The sequence below is a fragment of the Melanotaenia boesemani genome, chromosome 11, assembly GCF_017639745.1.
Source record: "Melanotaenia boesemani isolate fMelBoe1 chromosome 11, fMelBoe1.pri, whole genome shotgun sequence".
NCBI lineage: Eukaryota > Metazoa > Chordata > Actinopteri > Atheriniformes > Melanotaeniidae > Melanotaenia > Melanotaenia boesemani.
The window spans coordinates 8,850,051-8,867,691 of NC_055692.1; the positions used below are offsets into that span (position 1 = coordinate 8,850,051).

The following is a 17,641-nucleotide window of genomic DNA, read 5'->3' on the forward strand; positions in this document are numbered from 1 at the left end:
CACTTAAAACCAACTTTAGTTTCCATTTCTGAACAAGATCATGTATTTTTCTGCCCAGTGTTTGAGTTACTGAAGCATGCTGTGAAATAGAATATTCTGTATATGTGAAATATATTAATATCAGAGAAACATGATTATGTGAATCTTAAAAGAACAAGAGAAAAGTAGTGCTCAAAGATGGGTCCAATTAAAATGTAACTGAGCGTTTTTCCTCTGCCTGAACGTAATTACTGACAAAATTTTCAATTACTTTCTGACTTCACAGTAAGAAAGCTGTTAAGATTTATAATTCCACTCAAAAACTCAAACTGAGACTTCTAAATTTATATTTTGATAGTGAGGAATAAAACTTAAGTGAATGAAAAGGAAAGTTATTCTTGCACACACACAGCAGGACACTATGTTGATATGTTTTACTTTCCTGCAGAACAAAGCACTACTTACAGTCATAATCTTTACACCAAATTTAATCATAACATAATTTTAGCTAAACCCTAAAACAGAGTTTCATATTATAAATTACTTGAGGTGGATCCCAAATGTGTGACAGTGATGAACTTCATTACTTTATAAATGACAAATTGGTTGTAGCGCTTTCATAATCCACATGGTGGCAGGATTAGCATGTGCTGCTTTGGAGACAAATTCCAGCATGTCATATTTCAATCCACAAATGTCAAACTCTGGTTATATTATAATATTATGTGGCTTGATAGTTGCAGGGGTATCAAACTCTGATCCTTTAGGACCACTATCCTGCAGATCTTTGTTTTTGTCTTTAACGTTTTGACAATTTTTTTTGTCAGATCTGTCAAATAAGTCACGTGCACACTTAAAGCTTCAGTAACAATGTTTTTTTGTTTTCCAATGTGATGCTTACAGATGTTTTTGTTAATGAAAACAAAACATGAATATTCTCTCTTGAAGTTAGGAATTGTACAATGAAAAATATACTGATGAGGTCAGGATACAGACTTTTTTATTTATTTATTTTTGGGAGTTGTCTTTTGTTTTTTTTTTTAAAAAGCATTTATTAATTTTATTAATGAAATTTAGTAAAAAAAAAAAAAAACTTCAGGAAAAGAAAACAGTAGGGAGTTAAAGTACTATTGTAGCTTTGTTTTGTAAAATTTTTAATTTTAAGGAGTGATGAAGAGAAAAAGACCTTGTATGCTGTACTAAAAATGTTGTATTGTAACTTAAAAATAAAATAGGTATTTTGGCAAAAATTTTCTGGATTTGCAAACTGATAATATTTTACTCATAAACTTATTTTGCCTATTTGTTGTGTGCATTTCATGTAAGAACTGTTATTTCTAATTAGGATGTTGGATTTGTAGAAAGACTCGTGTATGAACAGCAGGTGGCGCTGTAGAAGCGTCTTGCCAAGAGTGTACCTGCAGAAGAAGGCTGCAGTAAGGTTAGCTAGCAAGCTAGCAAGGGATAATTAACACGTTTAGGTTGTTTTGAGTTTCAAAATGCTTCTTCAGTCTATGAGACCATGGTTGCTTCGCATCAGGACTTACCCTCTGGCTTGCACAAGAACTTACCACGCTGACAAAGTAGCTCGACTCGGCTCCCAGCCTGATAAGCAGTCCTCTGACTATCAGGTAGGTTAGCCTGTTGCTAAAGTTTGCTAGCCAAACTGTAACGTTAACAATTAGGGTCTTTACTAATGTTGACGATTATCCAGGTGAGGAGAGTCAGAGCGAACAAGCAAGTTGGAAATCACAGTTTTTTCCTGTTATGTTCATAAGCACAAAGGCAATAATGATTTTTTTCCAGAAAGCCACGCAGAAACTAATTTTAGAGGTCAACCCACCTCAAAGCTGCAGTGTTTTTTAGCATTATCATAAGGGCTGTGAATTTTAAGAGTAAAATCTTTGGTATACAAACATTTTGTTTTTTTTTTTGGGGGGGGGGGGGGGGGGGGGGGGGGGTGTAAGATGGCCTTTGGAAATGATCAGAGCAGCAGTATTTATCAGTGGGAATAGAAGTTTTTTTTTTTTTTTTTTTTTTTGGTACGTTTGCACTTGTAATGCATCCAACTATTTTCCAAAAGTTCTAATCACACTGTTCAGTCATGGTATTCTCATTCAGCAACTCACCATCCTGCAACCAATACCCTTTGGATATTTCTCTGCTTTCACACACCTGATTAAAATAAACTTGTCACTGAGCAAAACTTGATAAGCTGTTGGATCCATTTAATTTGAGTAGGTGTGTTGGACAGGGTAACGCCTGAAATCTGCAGGACTGTGGCTCTCTCGGACCGAACTTGGACTACACTAAAAACACAAAGTCACTAGATGGCGCTAGAGACTCGTTGCCTTTTTGACATTTTTTAAAAATATATACACTATCAATCTAGTTAATTGAGTAATTGTTGCCACACTGATTAAGTGTATTGCAGTAGTGTACATACTCTGTCTCCATCTTCTTGTGTCAACTACAGCTCGATAAGAGAGTATACATTGGCAAATAAACTTCCCTACTCCACTTAGTCCCAGCTCCATAATCATAACCTGTCCTATTTTAGTCATGATGCTTGCCCCTTAAGACCACTACATCAGTTTTTACTAGAAATAGATTCTGTGTTGGTATCTCATTTTGTATTTGGAGGAACTTTGCAAATTATCTAATTAAGACTGATTATGCTTTAATTTAATTATTCATCAGTTATGTGTTTTGGATTAAAATAACTATTGAACCACATATTATTTTGGAAATCTCCCTCCCTCTGCTGTGTTTGACCAAACTGTCCTCTTCAGATTAAGTTACAGCAGTACATCGACACTGTGATCTGGAGTAATCATACAGACGTACAAGACTATAAATAAAGCCTTCTTTTTTTTTTCCAGGAAAATTATGATCGTATGAAAGATCTTGTTGATGAATTGAAAAAGCGGACAGAGAAAATTAAATTGGGTAAGTGTGGGAACATCAAGGAGACGATACACTGCACTGAATATAAATTCATCATTTTGTGTTTGCATCCAAGGAGTGTAAATTAGTGTCTGAGCTCATGAGTTTTGGGTAATGAAATTACACTTTTACCCAAGCTTATCCTTTCTGGTAAAACTACTCTGTATTCACTGGCAGATGATTCATGTTTCTTTCATGAGCGCTCTCAGGTAACAGTTCAGAGTAAATTACTTTAAATAACTTTTTCTTACTTTATTTGCTGTGATTAATAAGAAGTTAAAACTAAGCTTTAATGCAAATATTTACTGACTTTACAGTAGAACGATCAACCTTTGTGTGTATGTCGATCATTTAAGGTGATTTGTAAGCTATCACTTTGAATTAGTTAATAGAAGATTAATGAATTAAAAAAAATAAAGGTGGGTTATTTTTATTTATGCATTAAGGTGGGGGAGAAAAAGCAAGAAGACTTCATACTTCTCGTGGGAAACTCCTGCCCAGAGAGCGTATAGACAGACTACTGGATCCAGGGTATGACTTCTGTATTTTGCTTGGACAGATTTAAATTCATGGCTGCTTTGTATCCGGATTGGGCTCATTATTTATATGTTTTCCTGTAAACAGAGAACCAGAAAAGAAAGACATTACAGTTAATTTAAAAAAGATGTACACTTCTCCTGCATATTTTAAGATGAAATATGATATTTTTTTCCTGTGATTTCTTTTGCAGGACTCCTTTTTTGGAATTTTCCCAGTTTGCAGCATACGAGTTGTATGGAAAAGAGGAGGTCCCAGCAGGTGGTATAATTACTGGGATTGGGCGCGTTTCAGGGTGAGCATTGTGAACTGATATTTGCTGCACTGTTTGCCTTATTAAAATAAATTTAAAATGATTAGTTCTAATATCTAAATAAATAAAAATTAAACCGTTAAATTTAACTAAAATCTGCTCATTAGAAATGTGGAATGCTGCACAGACCGTTGATGTTTTTAAAAAGAGGCTTAAGACCTACCTTTTTAGCTTAGCTTTTAACAAAATTTGATTTGAGCTTAATTTCTTTTACATAATTTTATTTTCATTTTACTCAACTGTATTACTTTTTATTCCTTTATTTTCTTCTTTTTTTTATTTATTCATTCGTTCATTCTTAAATGTTTTTATTGTTTTTTAAGGTTATTTAATTTTCATTTTAACTCCAGTGTTTTCCTCGTGGGGATCCTGCACGCTGGGGATCCCCATGATATTGTGTCCTCACAGCATCATCCAGATGTTTATCATTTTTAATATTTTTATATCTATATTCAGTTTATAGATAGAAATTAGGGAGTCATATTTGCGAAATGGGGGGCATATGTGTGCGACTGTGTGAAAGACTTTAATTGTTATAAAATCTATTTTGATGTGTGTAAAGGCTTGTTTTATTTTTAATATGCATCAATTGCTTTTTTAAAATCATGTAAAGCACTTTGTGTTGCCTTCAGCATGAAAGTGCTTTATAAATAAAGTTTGATTTGATTTAATTTGATTTGATTTGATTATAGCCACATTATAGTCTCTGATACAAGATTGAGATTTCAAGTTTAATTTCACTTGATTGCTTTAAATGTTTGTTTTTTTGTTTCCAAAGGGTAGAATGTGTTGTTGTTGCAAATGATGCTACTGTTAAAGGAGGAACATACTACCCAGTTACAGTGAAGAAACACCTTCGTGCACAAGAAATAGCCCAGCAAAACCACTTGCCATGCATTTACTTGGGTGAGTATTTCTATATTTGTAAAACAAATAGTAAAAAAAAAAGAAAATTTAACCTAAAAAAGGAGTATTAATGAAAAGTATTTCTATACAACCACCAGAGTTTAAGACTGAAAATTGTTTTACATAAAGAGAAAATATGTATTTCAGCACTGTACTTAAAGTTATATTTTTAGTTACAGTATTTATGAAATTCAAAAATTTGTTCAGCCAGGTCTACTGTCCCAAAGATTCAGGCTGGCGGTTTTTATTGGGGAGAGAAAGTCTGTAGTACAGCCAAAGCCCTGATGCTGATAATAATCAATGAATTCTCTAAATATGCTGATGTTCTGATCTCCTTCAGTGGATTCTGGAGGAGCCAATCTGCCCAGACAGGCTGATGTTTTTCCCGACAGAGATCACTTTGGCCGGATTTTCTTCAACCAAGCCAGGTTGTCTTCAGAGGGACTATCACAGGTGATTCTTGTGTTTAACAATGCTATTGAACATACAACATCATCCTTACAGTAATTGCATTAATTTTAAATTTTCTGCTGTCATTTAAAATGATTTTCCTTTTTTATAGACAACAGTAGATCTTTATTGCGGGAAGTGCTGTCTGAAAAATCATTGTTTTTCAGCAGCTATTGTATTTGATATTTTTTGAAAAACAACATAAATTAAACAGCAGAATAGATGAGACCGTAAATTTAAATGCACTACACTGTTTTGGCTGTTTATCCTATTATTTTCTGGTGGGAACTAAATCCGTCTTCCAATACACTCAATAAAAACATGTACTTGTTAGAAAAAAAGTGTCTTTATCCTGATAACTGCAGTGGTTGCAGTAAAAGTTAATTTCACCTCTTTTTATCAAATCCTTTAGAGATAAATTAAATATAAAACCAATCTGAATGTTGATTTATTTATGCAAACTCTATTTCCTAAGATAATTAAAAACACATTATTAGGGTTTTTTATCTTTTGGTTTCTATTATTATTACTATTTTTCTTGTCATATTTATTATATTCTATATGTACCACAAGAGTCTTGCATTTAAGTGCCAGCTACCTGTAAGCCTAACGTAGTCTAAAATCTGACCCTGCATAGTTTGCCTACTTACAGAAAATTTTTTAGGTTTCACAGCATGTTTTGAACTGGTATTTCATTGTAAGATGTAGCAAGAGACTTGGTATTTATTTTAAATCACAGTTTGATCATTTTTATTCTACATAAAGAAACATACATTAACTTTTTAAAATGGATGTACTCTTCTATGATAGCTGGATTATAGATTGCATATTAGTTTTGGAACTTGGTAATTGGCAACAGTCGCACCAGACACAAGGTATAATTCAGCGCTGGGTATATTCTGTATTTAAAGAAGACTGGAAGGGATCTGTTAATATTGTACGTGTTCTAGACTTATTTCTTTTACTTAACTTCCCAAGATTGCTGTTGTGATGGGCTCATGCACTGCTGGAGGAGCATATGTACCAGCCATGGCAGATGAGAGCATCATTGTGCGGAAGCAAGGGACCATTTTTCTTGGAGGACCTCCACTGGTTTGCTGGTTTTTCTTTCTTTTTTTTTTTCTTTCAATAATAACTAATGTCTGATGAATCATCCATTACATAGTCAAGGTGTTTGACATTATGGTTCATATATCTGGCTAAAACTTTAAGATGAAGAAATTAGTAGTGTCTCTACTGCAGAAATATTATTTAAAGTATTTCCTTTTGATAGAGACTTTCTGTTTTGACAGGTCAAAGCTGCTACAGGGGAAGAAGTGTCTGCAGAAGACCTTGGTGGTGCTGATCTTCACTGCAAGTATGAACCTAGAACAGATCATGAAAATGTTCTTAACATCTTTTGATCTTTTCTATAAAAATCCACAGTAATAGATCAGCGTCTTTTATAAAATACATAAATTTGGGTTTCCTAAATATTATTCAGAACCCTTCAAAATAGAAAATAAATTTTTCTGTGCTGTTCTTCATCACAGTAATGTCATTTGCAAGCTGGGACCGTGCAAATAGTTGTGCTGTTATTGGAATAGTTTATTTCAATGTTTTTTTTAGAGAAATGAGAAAAAGATTGCTTGGACTGTACACATTGGTTATAGTGTATATTCATTACACATGCTGATGGTGTATGTGCTGTAATATCTCTGCAGTTATTAAATTGTTGCTTATTTTCACAGAAAATCTGGTGTGACAGACCACTATGCTTTGGATGATAACCATGCGCTTCACTTAGCCAGAAAGGCAGTGCGGAGCCTCAACTACAGGAAGAATATTGAGGTCGGCCCACTAATTAGTAGAGTTCACAATTACAGTCACACACTTGTGTCTGCACTTTCTGCTAATTCTTAGTATTTGTGTTTTTCAGGTTACTGTAGAGCCCACTGAAGCCCCTCTCTACCCAGCAGACGAGCTATATGGGATAGTTGGAGATAACTTAAAACGCAACTTTGATGTCAGAGAGGTAGTCATCAAGTGTCCTGCTCAAAATATATGAGTCCTTGTTATTCTTTTACATTACAGCTAGTGGAAAATAATTCCTTTGCTTCCCTCTGAATGTTACGTAGATGTTACTGTGCTGTAATTAAATATTTAATGTATGCCAAGCAGAGCAGTACCATAAATTAAATGGATTTGTTATTTTATTACAAACAGAATGAATTATTTATTGAAAACAGACTCAAATTTACCACAGTTTCATAACTAAGATTTATGAATAAGGCACACAGATATGGCTTTTACAGGTTCAGAATGCAATTTAAGCAAAATATAGCTGTCAGGTCCCTGTATCAGGCTCTAAGTCAATAATGGCTGGCTGGCATCAATCACAGTGTTTTTCTTCTCTCTGGCTGTCTGAGCCTTTGATTCTTGATGGAGACTCAGGAGCAGGAATTACTGTTAACTCAAGAGATGCCAAAGTGTTTGTAGTGTAGAACAGGATTGGCAGTCCATTTAGGTTTCAGGATCAGCCCAATTACGTCTTTACTGAAGTTTTTTAACTATACACACCTCCTGCTTAACACTACGTGCTCTAAATGATCTAAATGAGCTCACTGAAGGTAAATATGTGGACGCTGTTACACAGGTGTGTTTTCTGTGACTAGCCTTTCAGAAGCTGACATAATCATTGGGTTGCAGGTTATTGCCAGAATTGTGGATGGCAGTAAATTTGATGAGTTCAAGGCGTTCTATGGAGACACGCTTGTTACAGGTATATGAGTCAATATTGTTTTAAATTTCTACATCATAGAGAATCATAGCTTTGTTTTTTTGTTATGTTACCATTTCATTTCCAATCTGTACCTTTGCAGGTTTTTCAAGAATATTTGGCTACCCAGTTGGAATAATTGGCAACAACGGAGTCTTGTTTTCAGAGTCTGCAAAGAAGGTATTTGTCTTTTTTTTTTTTTTTTTTTAACCCAAAACTAATTTAAATGGTAGTTTTTTTTTTTGTTTTTTTTTTAAAGAATGATTAAATGTTGTGTTAAAACCTGCTCAGTGTAAAAGCTGAGCCCCATGATCACATTAAAAAGTAAGCATTTATAATAGCTGTATGCTTCCAAAAATGTCAAGGACAACAGTTAAGGAAGTGCAGATGGTCATAACCCACAGAGAGTCTTTGTTGTACAAAAATGAGTACCAATATTTTTCTCTTGCAGAAGCCTTACACTTCATACTTGTTTTGTACTTACTCTTCACAGTGCAGAGTTTATAGGATACAATAAGCTCTTAAATTGCACTTTGTGTCATCTTGTGTGTATACTGATGAATAGAATTATAATAACAGCATTTAGAAACCATGGACAAGGGACAATCAAAATTTTCATTCCATATAATTCACTTAATTTGCACGCCAGTGCGCTGCGAGCAGAGCTGAACTTTACACAGGCTTAGTGAAGATGAGGAGCTGAATTCATGATTATAGACTAATAAGTTTTTCCAAACATGTTTTGAATTAGATTACAAGCTTGACTCGGAAAAGATTTCTTCGATCGTTTTCTTTTTTTTCTCTGAGGTTTCCATATGACAGCCTAAGCCCAGGCTATCTCGATGTAATTACTGTCAAAAGGGACTGACGGTGCTTCATATAGACACAGATGTGGAAGAGACATGCTTGAGGGGCAAATTCGAGAAAAATCAATGCCGCACCTGCGTTTCAAGATGCATTCGTGAGACATGCTGTCATCACTTAAGGCAGGTCTAAGCTTCTGTTAGACTTGCTGTTAGGCTGTTTAAAAGCTTCTCCCCAGATATTTGTGGTGGTGAAAAGGAGCAGTAACGGGGGAAAAATTAGCTCTGTTGTTGTGCAGGAGCAAACTGATGGATCATTTTTCTCAGGGTAACAGTTGCTAATAGTCAGCTGTCTCTTGTATTGGCTCCAACTTCTGTTTACACTTTGTAATGCAAGGCAGGCTGCTTCACTGAAAGGCTGCACACTGAAGTAACTGCCAAAATAAATAACATACCTGAGTACTTCTGTATATGGAAACACTGAACAGACCTGTATCCTTGTTTTCCTGTTTGAGACATTGTGTGTTAACTTTTTTCCTACTGGCACAACTGAATGGGAGTCACTTCCATCATATTTAAAGTAAAATCCACCAAATGCAACGATGGATGATATCTCTCCCAGAATGATTTATTTTTATCGTCTCAGACATAGCTGATGATTGGAGGTGAGGCTACCAGGTCAATTGTCAGGCAGTTTTCACCGGATTCTTTTTTTCACCAGATATCAAGCGAACTGTTCAAAAGCATCTCTTCAGGCAACATTTACAGCTTCTTGTGAGAGCACAAGCTCCAGATGTGATCCAGATAGATCATTTTGAGTGGGCTGTTGCCCAGCCGCTACCTCAAGCAGACTAACATGTAAGACATACGTGCCTTGAATAAATCTGCTATTAGATATTTACGCCTCTGTTTCTTGAGGCAGTTCATTTGGAGTTTATTTTCTTGTTTCTTGAGCCGCCAAGAAATATAAATCATTGCCATGATACCATTTATTTAAAGTAACAATAGCACATGTGTGAGTTTTCACCTCTTGGCAGTTTTCCAGTGAAGGGAAAATACTATATATATTAAATGTTTGATTTTCTTTTCAGGGGACACATTTCATTGAATTATGCTGCCAACGAAACATTCCTCTTATTTTCCTCCAAAACATCACAGGTTGGTGTGAATTATTCTACTCTTTTAAGCTTTAAGCTTTTTTATTCCCAGTTTTTGTGTTTATTCAGCCGCTTACTGCATAGTGACATATGATAATAGGAAAAAAGATATCACAGTTTAAACCATAACTTATCACATCGTATGATGTACAAATCTGCCCCTGTTCCTTGAGATAACAACTCAGACCCGGTTTTTATTTGCTATCTTACTTCTTCATCTTCATCCCAGGCTTCATGGTGGGAAGAGAGTATGAAGCAGGGGGAATTGCGAAGGATGGAGCCAAGATGGTCACTGCCGTTGCCTGTGCCAGTGTACCTAAGATTACTGTTATCATTGGAGGCTCCTATGGTGCAGGCAACTACGGCATGTGCGGAAGAGCATACAGGTAAAAAGAAGGTCTTTGTAGTAGGTTTGGTAGTTTTGTTCCTGCAGTTAGAAAACATTTAGAAAATATTCAGTGCATGTTGTTGAGTTTGTTGATGAATATGCATCAGTTTCTCTTTCATTATTTGCTTGTAAGTGCAAGTGACCTTTTGTATTTGCAGCAACGCAGAGTTGGAAGCTGAACACATATATTAGAATAAAAATATCAAATTGTGGCTGAGCTTTCTGGCATCAACGTTTACGAATAGCTTTAAGCAATTTTTTATGTTTTTCAGAAGTAAACAGTAGTAGTTTCCCAAGATTTATAAGCTATTTGACATCTGTCAGCCAGGTTCCTATGTATTCGTTTATCAAATTTTTGATTCTCATACTGTTATAGTCCCAGATTAAACCCTCAAAAATGATGATTTACTTTTGCAGGTTTAGATTTGACTTACTTGTTTTTAAAGGTAATTATTCTGGTATAAGACCAATAAGAAAATCGATTATCTGTCTTATTTCACAGCCCCCGATTCCTCTACATGTGGCCGAATTCCCGAATCTCTGTAATGGGCGGTGAGCAGGCGGCGACAGTCCTGGCCACCATCACTAAAGATCAGAGAGCACGCGAGGGAAAGGAGGTAATGACTTACATTAATCGTCCCATCTGTGCTTCACTGGAAAGGAATAAATTGGTTTTGGTTGATTTGCTGCCAAAAGCATAAACATTATGGAAGACTCTTTTCTTTTAGTAAATGGTGTGACATAGCAAGATAAAATTATATTAGCATTAAGTGTTACAGTGATGACTTATCCAGAATAACTGCAGTCATCACATGGCTGTAATTAAACTGTGTCAGGTGTGCTGTTAAAGGTATATTACCAATGCTGTAATTGCTTCAGAATGATGCCTCACATCAGTGCCCAGGTGACAGGTATTTTATTGACGTTCAAGATGTCTCAACATTATTAGTTGAAATTACAAGATTTAATTAAGAATAAGAAGCTTGCTAAACACCTTTAAGGCATAATCAAGTCATCTCCAATTACAGTTAGACAGCAGTTAGAGCAGTTAGTCAAATTTTGTTACATGATGTATACAGATAAATGGAGCATACCCAATCATTTTGGGGCACACCCACTTCCAAATCTCCTTTGTTGTTCATTAAATTCAGAAGAATACTGATTTTTCTTTCCCCTATGAATACAAAGACTGGAACTGCACCTCTTTGTCTTTAATTGGGTAGCAGTACTTGTCCCCATAGGATGGATTTGTTATGGCTTTAATTCAGTTTCAGTTATCACTTCGGTTATGTTTGTTTGGCTTCAACTTCATACTGATTATTATAGTTTTTATGTCTACAAAATATGAATACTTTTACCCGTCACGGGGTATTTGCCATCTTTTACTTGGCTCTTTACAGGCATTATTGTTAAGTGGAATTCGTGATGGGGTTTATACAACATCTCCTCAGTCTTTAACTTTGAAAACTGCCACAGATTTGTTGAGTCTTTTCCCTTCTCTCAGAGCTGGAGTACAACATTGTCAGTTCTTTGTAAATTTTTGGTTTATTAGGGTTGTTTGTGTTGCTTAATGTTGCAGCAATTATGTCACCAATTTAGTAACTCACTGGTTGCATTACTAAAGTATTCCATTTTAGACAGGCAGATATTGCACACAATTACTTCTTTGGTCTCTCACGCCAACCTGATCTTGCGCCTTCTTCTGTGGTATTTTAAAGCACTTGAATGTAATGTACCAGGATAACTTTGTAATTGTATTATGCTGCTGCAATAGTTGACTAAACTCTGAATTATGTTTTGTTACTTCCCTTTTTGGTACCAGCTCTGCACAGTATCAGTGGGAACACAAACACCTGGGTGTGTGAACACTCATTTTTAACGAGGGCACTGAGACGAGGGCAACAAGCAGTGCAAAGCTCACTTTTTCTGTAGAGAAAAACACACATACAGGCCATAATTTCTCACATGGAGGTTCTTAAACTGAAAACTAAGGGCTTACAAACACAGTTCACTTTTACTCCAACAGTTTGGACTAGAATTAAAAATAACAAATACCTCACAACCATGCAAATCAAAAATACCGTGGTCCAACACAACCTGCAGCATAAAGGGTAATGCCATCCCTTCGTGTTGTCATGGTTACAAGTTTGTCCCCTGGGAGATGGTTTTATACTGACCTGCTTTGGAATAAGCTGAGGGCCACTATTACTACATTCATATAATAGCTATTACTGGCTTTAAGGTGTCACTTTAGTAACTTTTAGTTGTATAATCTAGTATTGTGACAGCCTGCTAATCTCTGGCTCGCTTTAAGTATTAAGCACAATTATTAACTGTAGTTATACCCAAAACCCCTTTTTTAGCTGGCGGTGTGCAGTAAGATGTTGCGCAATCTGAAACTACTGTGCCTAGGCTGCAAACACAAAACTTATACTCTGGTGAAATTAATTCTGTTGTCATTATGTTGCATTCCTCAACTTTCTCACCAGAGTACAGCTGCTTCACAAGGTACCAGAACAACAGTCCAATAAGAAATCTAAAACTTTGGAGAGCTTTTGTTGAATTTGTTTGAACAGCTTTCACTTTTAAGCAGTTTTCTAATGTTTGTGATGTTTTAGATTTAAGTGTATCTCTGGTATTTATTTTGTTCTCATATCTGTGAAAAGAGACCAAAAGCGCAGACAAGGTGTAGCAGTCACTTCGAGGTTTTTCATTATTTTCTTTTTTTCCAGAGTTGATTCACTATTTCTAAACAGATGAAACTGACCTTCATGACAAATGAAACAGCTTTGTGCTTTCAGCTTTACATTTCCCCGGCGCCTTTAATAATTCAGACAACCTTTAAAATGCTTCTGGCTCAGGTCCTTATAGCCTTATTTTGTTTTCACTATTTATTCACAGTTCACAGCAGAACAAGAGGCTGCCATGAAGGAGCCAATTGTTCGGCGGTTTGAGGAGGAAGGCAGTCCATATTACTCTAGTGCCAGGTAAGATGTGGTTATGACACATTATATATCTGACCATATATATATGTGTGTGTGTGTGTGTGTGTGTGTGTGTGTGTGTGTGTGTGTGTGTGTGTGTGTGTGTGTGTGTATGTATGTATCTGTGGCTTGTTATATATGTGTGTGTGTGTGATAGGAAATCCTGGGAGTTTAACAGGTATTGCTGTAAGTGTTGTTTTTCCAACAGCAGTATTGACAGAGATGGACTTTTTCTATTTATTTGAAATCTTTTCCAACACTCATTGCTGATCTTGTTTTTCCAAAAACGAAGAACCACCAGACAGACTTGACAGACGAGGAGTGATGCTGTGATCTCTTTCAAGTGTGTTTTGTCTCCTTCAGATGTCCTGTTGCTTTTATTTGCCTTTCATTCTGTCCTGTGGGCTATGATCATTGTGTCTGTGAGGAAAGCGCACATCAGATGATGGAGTTCTAAGAAATATCATATGGTGGAAAATTGTGTTTTTGTAGCCTCTTTGTGATGCTGTTATAATTAGACAGATTAAATATAACTGAAGGAGTCTCTCTGAGTTTGAAAACCTCCTTTACAGCAGTGTCCTAGCTAACATAAAGCTTAAAGAGTTTGTTTGTGCTCATTTACAGGTGTATACTGTCATTTTGGAGCCACCAGAAATTACTTGGGTGGTTTTATGTACTTAATGTTTAAAAAGAATAAACATCAGCTTATTTTTGTTATTCTGTACATTGCTGCAGCATCTCCTGTTGCACTGTCTGAAATGCTCTGCGGTGCTTTGACTAGGAGAAACTGTTTGTCAATCAAGCACTGTAACCAAAAACTGCAAGTTGGAGAGAAAGTAAAAAAAACAAGAAAACAAAACTTAAACAAAACAGTGCACAGTGTTTTCTTCCAGTGGCACTGGGACCATCTGGTTTGAGCCAGTGCTTTCTTCAATCCGTCTGAGGGCAGGGCTAAACCTAAATGTGTGTTGTGAATATTTGGTTATTGCAGAGGTCTTCAGATCTAGTCCTTGAGGGCCACTGCCCGGAAGGTTTTAGTTGTTTCCATGCTTCAACACAACCAGTTCAAATTAAATGGATCTCCTCAATACCTTATTTTCAGCTTATCAGCACAAGTCTGTTAATGACACATTAATCAGGTTAGTGCAAGCAGGCTAAAACCCAGTGGCCCCTGAGGACTATTATAGAAGAACCCTGGTTTAGTTAGTAGGTATTCCCTTTCTAATTTTTGTGTGAATATAAATATTTTTTTATTGTTTAAATATTTCCCAGCTCCTCATGCCTACCATGCATGTCCTTTACATCCGTCAGCTCACTTTACAGTTGCTAAACAAGCCAACATTTCTTGACTTCCTTCAGAGGAAAAGCATAATCATTATGAAACACATTATCAGTCAGATGTGCACCACCATGACAGCAAGGTCTTGTCTGTTCTGCTCGACCAGAGTCAGAGAACAGCGAGCAGCTGCAGCTTTGTGAGGTGTTTTCACATGCTCAGTGTTCTGGTCGTTTGTAACTCAGATGGAGGCTGGGAGCTGTTAGAGAAGCCAAGAATGACACAGACACATTTAAGTACCTGGCTTATATAACCAAACCTGTAAATATAACCAAAATCATATTTACATACAAATTCTAATTAAATCTCTTAGTTATTTTTAGATTTTTCTACTTTTTCTTAAGTCATAAAAGTCAGCTATGGTTTGGATAATTGAAGTTGACTAAAACAAGCATTAATTTTGGTCCTTTGATATGTAAAGGGACTTATTTTCCCACAATTGTTTCACATATTCTAATATATCCATTTTTTTAAATAATTAATAAAAACTTTTACATTCCACCCTCATGTCCTTATAGACTTGTACAGAGAGAAATCAAATGTTTTCTATCTCAGAAGAGGTAGCTGGATTGCAGTACACACTGACATGTATTTGCATTTAAAATAAGATGTTTCTTTTCACACATTAAATAAAAAAAATGATGATACTGGGTTGAACTTGAATCCAAATTGGCAAGTAAAGAAAAATCTTTTTAAACTTCTAGCATTGAGTTAAACAGATGTGAGTTTTCCAGGAAGAAGAGCACGTCACCACTGTAATTGATTATAGGCCTACTCAAGTGCTTGAAGGCATCATATGAGTGAGGTGTAATGTGACATTTAATGATATAAAGCTCTTCATTATCTTCACAGACTGTGGGACGACGGCATTATCGATCCTGCTGATACTCGTCTGGTTTTGGGACTGAGCCTCAGTGCCGCTCTCAATGCTCCAGCACAGAAGACTCGTTTTGGAGTGTTTAGGATGTAACGCTCATGTAGCTTGTAGAGGTACAGACCTCAGAGTTGTGCTGTATTATAGTAGTCTGTGTAGTTGTAAATGTTTCACCAGATTAAGAGAAAGAACCTAGGAAAAAATTTATTAAAAAAAAAAAACACTAGCAGAATCACACCACCTTGGAAACTTGGGAATGTGATTGGTTGTGGTTGTGGGACATTTCCACTGTAAAGTTGTGCCTTAACTGTTTCTGTTCCCATGTAAATGAAACTGTACTTACAAGTTTTCCTTTTGATGTGTTTTGTGTTTATCACATACTGTAAATGAAAATAAATAAAGGTGAAAATTTTAAAATACCTGTATATGTTTTTTTTCTGATTGTGTATATGTTAACACAGCTCTTCATAAGAGGGCACTGTTTAGCCAATAATACCAGATTCAGTACCTCGTTTGGAGGGCACTTAAGGGTTTATCATTTTCTTGCTTTCAGAGCTAATTTACTACTTAGTTTTCAAATTTATTTTTGTGCTAATTCTGGCTTGTAGCTGGCACAAATAGGAAGTGGTGTCATTTCACACGGTACTATTTTTTAAAGCTTCCTCAGAGTGAGAGCTTTTAGCTGAGGCTGGTTGCAGCCTTTAATTTTCCTCCCTTTGTTTTCCATTTGCTCAGTTTTATCTCTTTGACTAAACAGTTATTGTTTTTACACATTATCATAGAGCAGGACAACAAATCAGTTTTATTCAACATGATTCACAAAAGCCAGGGGTTTGATGCAGTGGTGGATTTGCATGTTTGCATGGATCCTGGTTAAAGTGCTTAACTAGAAGCCCTTCATGCTCCACTGTGAATGACTGGGATGCTGGTACACTGAGGCTGTGAAGAGGCCCACCTTGGGGAGAGCAGAAATAACTCAGGCCATGATGTGCATGGAGGATGTGTATTTGTGTGCCACCCACACATATACTACCAATTTTAAAAACTGGTTTGCTGTTAATGCCTACATCTTTTTGCACCAAATACCACTGAGAGAGGCAATACCAAACCACATCAGGCAGATATTCAAAATGTAGATACAGGGAAGTTATCAGATACTGAGACAAAGATTCAGAAAATGTGTTGTACCTGTTTTTACTGTAATAAAAGAAACAGATGATGGGAAGACAGAAAATTGATCAAATCCAGGTAATAACAACTTGTGGTTCATTCTATCTTTGCTGTCAGAAACTATCTTTGATAGCTTTTAATTGCACCAATAATCATTCACTGGGTGGCATCCAGGTCTCTGACTGAAGGGTGAGTTCATCTTTTTGTCTGGCTAGAACACCTGGCAAGCTTTCCATCTTCTGTAGTGATGCGCCTTCAAGGTTCACAGCCTTTCTTTATATACACTGGATTAAAAAGGAGACAAGCTGTGAGACACACAGACACTCATTTGCAATGTTTAAGATGAATGTCTGAATGGTATGATGAAGCTGAAACCACTAAAGGTTCCATATCAACTTTGTCAAACTGGGCTCCTAGGCAACAGTAGCAGCAGCAGTCTTTAGATGATTGTAAAGACTTCACAATTCTGCATCATATCAGCGAGATGTTCTGGAGAAATTAAGAGGGGACCATCCACCGTGGCTATGAACACACAACAGATTGTTGTATATGTTTTTATACACATGAATGTGGCAATTTAGAGCTTTGAGGGAAACTCCAGGGTGAACTTAGGCCACAGTTAACACCACACTGGTTATTCACAATGGGCAGTGCAACAATTTGTGTGAATGAGAAAAGCAAACATCAAGTAAATTTTGCAGCTTATGCTACATATGCTCAGTCAAGAAGAACTGGAGCGCAGGAGAGAATGTCACCCTATTTTCTCAGTCCACAGACTTTTATACTAAGATGTAAACAAACTGCTCTGCCCCTGAAGAAATATTCTGTGTATACATAAAACATTTAGATAAGCAGGTTTAACCATTCTTTTGATTAAACCTTTTTAATGTCCAGATTAACCAAAAAGCCTTGAGCTCCAAAAGTAACAGATACTTCAGTCCTATAGGTCTTTAACCATTTCAACCTCCCACTCAGTCTATTATAAAACAAAAGCAGAAAACCACATTATAATATTTTTAAACTATTAGATGGTAATAAAT

The 17,641-nt window shown here is 36.1% G+C and overlaps 1 protein-coding gene across 1 annotated transcript; it reads left to right on the forward strand.

Annotated features, from left to right (window-relative positions):
* The first annotated feature begins 1,379 nt into the window (after positions 1 to 1,379).
* Positions 1,380 to 15,680, forward strand: mccc2 (methylcrotonyl-CoA carboxylase subunit 2). The gene is made up of 17 exons (XM_041999877.1): positions 1,380 to 1,610; positions 2,862 to 2,928; positions 3,372 to 3,456; positions 3,656 to 3,757; positions 4,554 to 4,681; positions 5,022 to 5,134; positions 6,110 to 6,223; positions 6,424 to 6,488; positions 6,862 to 6,961; positions 7,050 to 7,145; positions 7,820 to 7,892; positions 7,993 to 8,069; positions 9,784 to 9,850; positions 10,079 to 10,235; positions 10,740 to 10,854; positions 13,139 to 13,224; positions 15,410 to 15,680. Exons 1-17 carry the CDS (start codon positions 1,479 to 1,481, stop codon positions 15,525 to 15,527), a joined length of 1,695 nt encoding a protein of 564 aa, XP_041855811.1. The 5' UTR covers positions 1,380 to 1,478; the 3' UTR covers positions 15,528 to 15,680.
* Positions 15,681 to 17,641: the final 1,961 nt, after the last annotated feature.

What these genes read in the sequence shown, in the direction of transcription:
- mccc2 (XM_041999877.1), top strand. Translation starts at nt 1,479, where the DNA reads ATGCTTCTTCAGTCTATGAGACCATGGTTGCTTCGCATCAGGACTTAC. An exon ending in GGGATTGGGCGCGTTTCAGG is followed by an intron (nt 3,758 to 4,553) that starts GTGAGCATTGTG and finishes TTGTTTCCAAAG; the next exon opens with GGTAGAATGTGTTGTTGTTG. An exon ending in TTTCAGAGTCTGCAAAGAAG is followed by an intron (nt 8,070 to 9,783) that starts GTATTTGTCTTT and finishes TTTTCTTTTCAG; the next exon opens with GGGACACATTTCATTGAATT.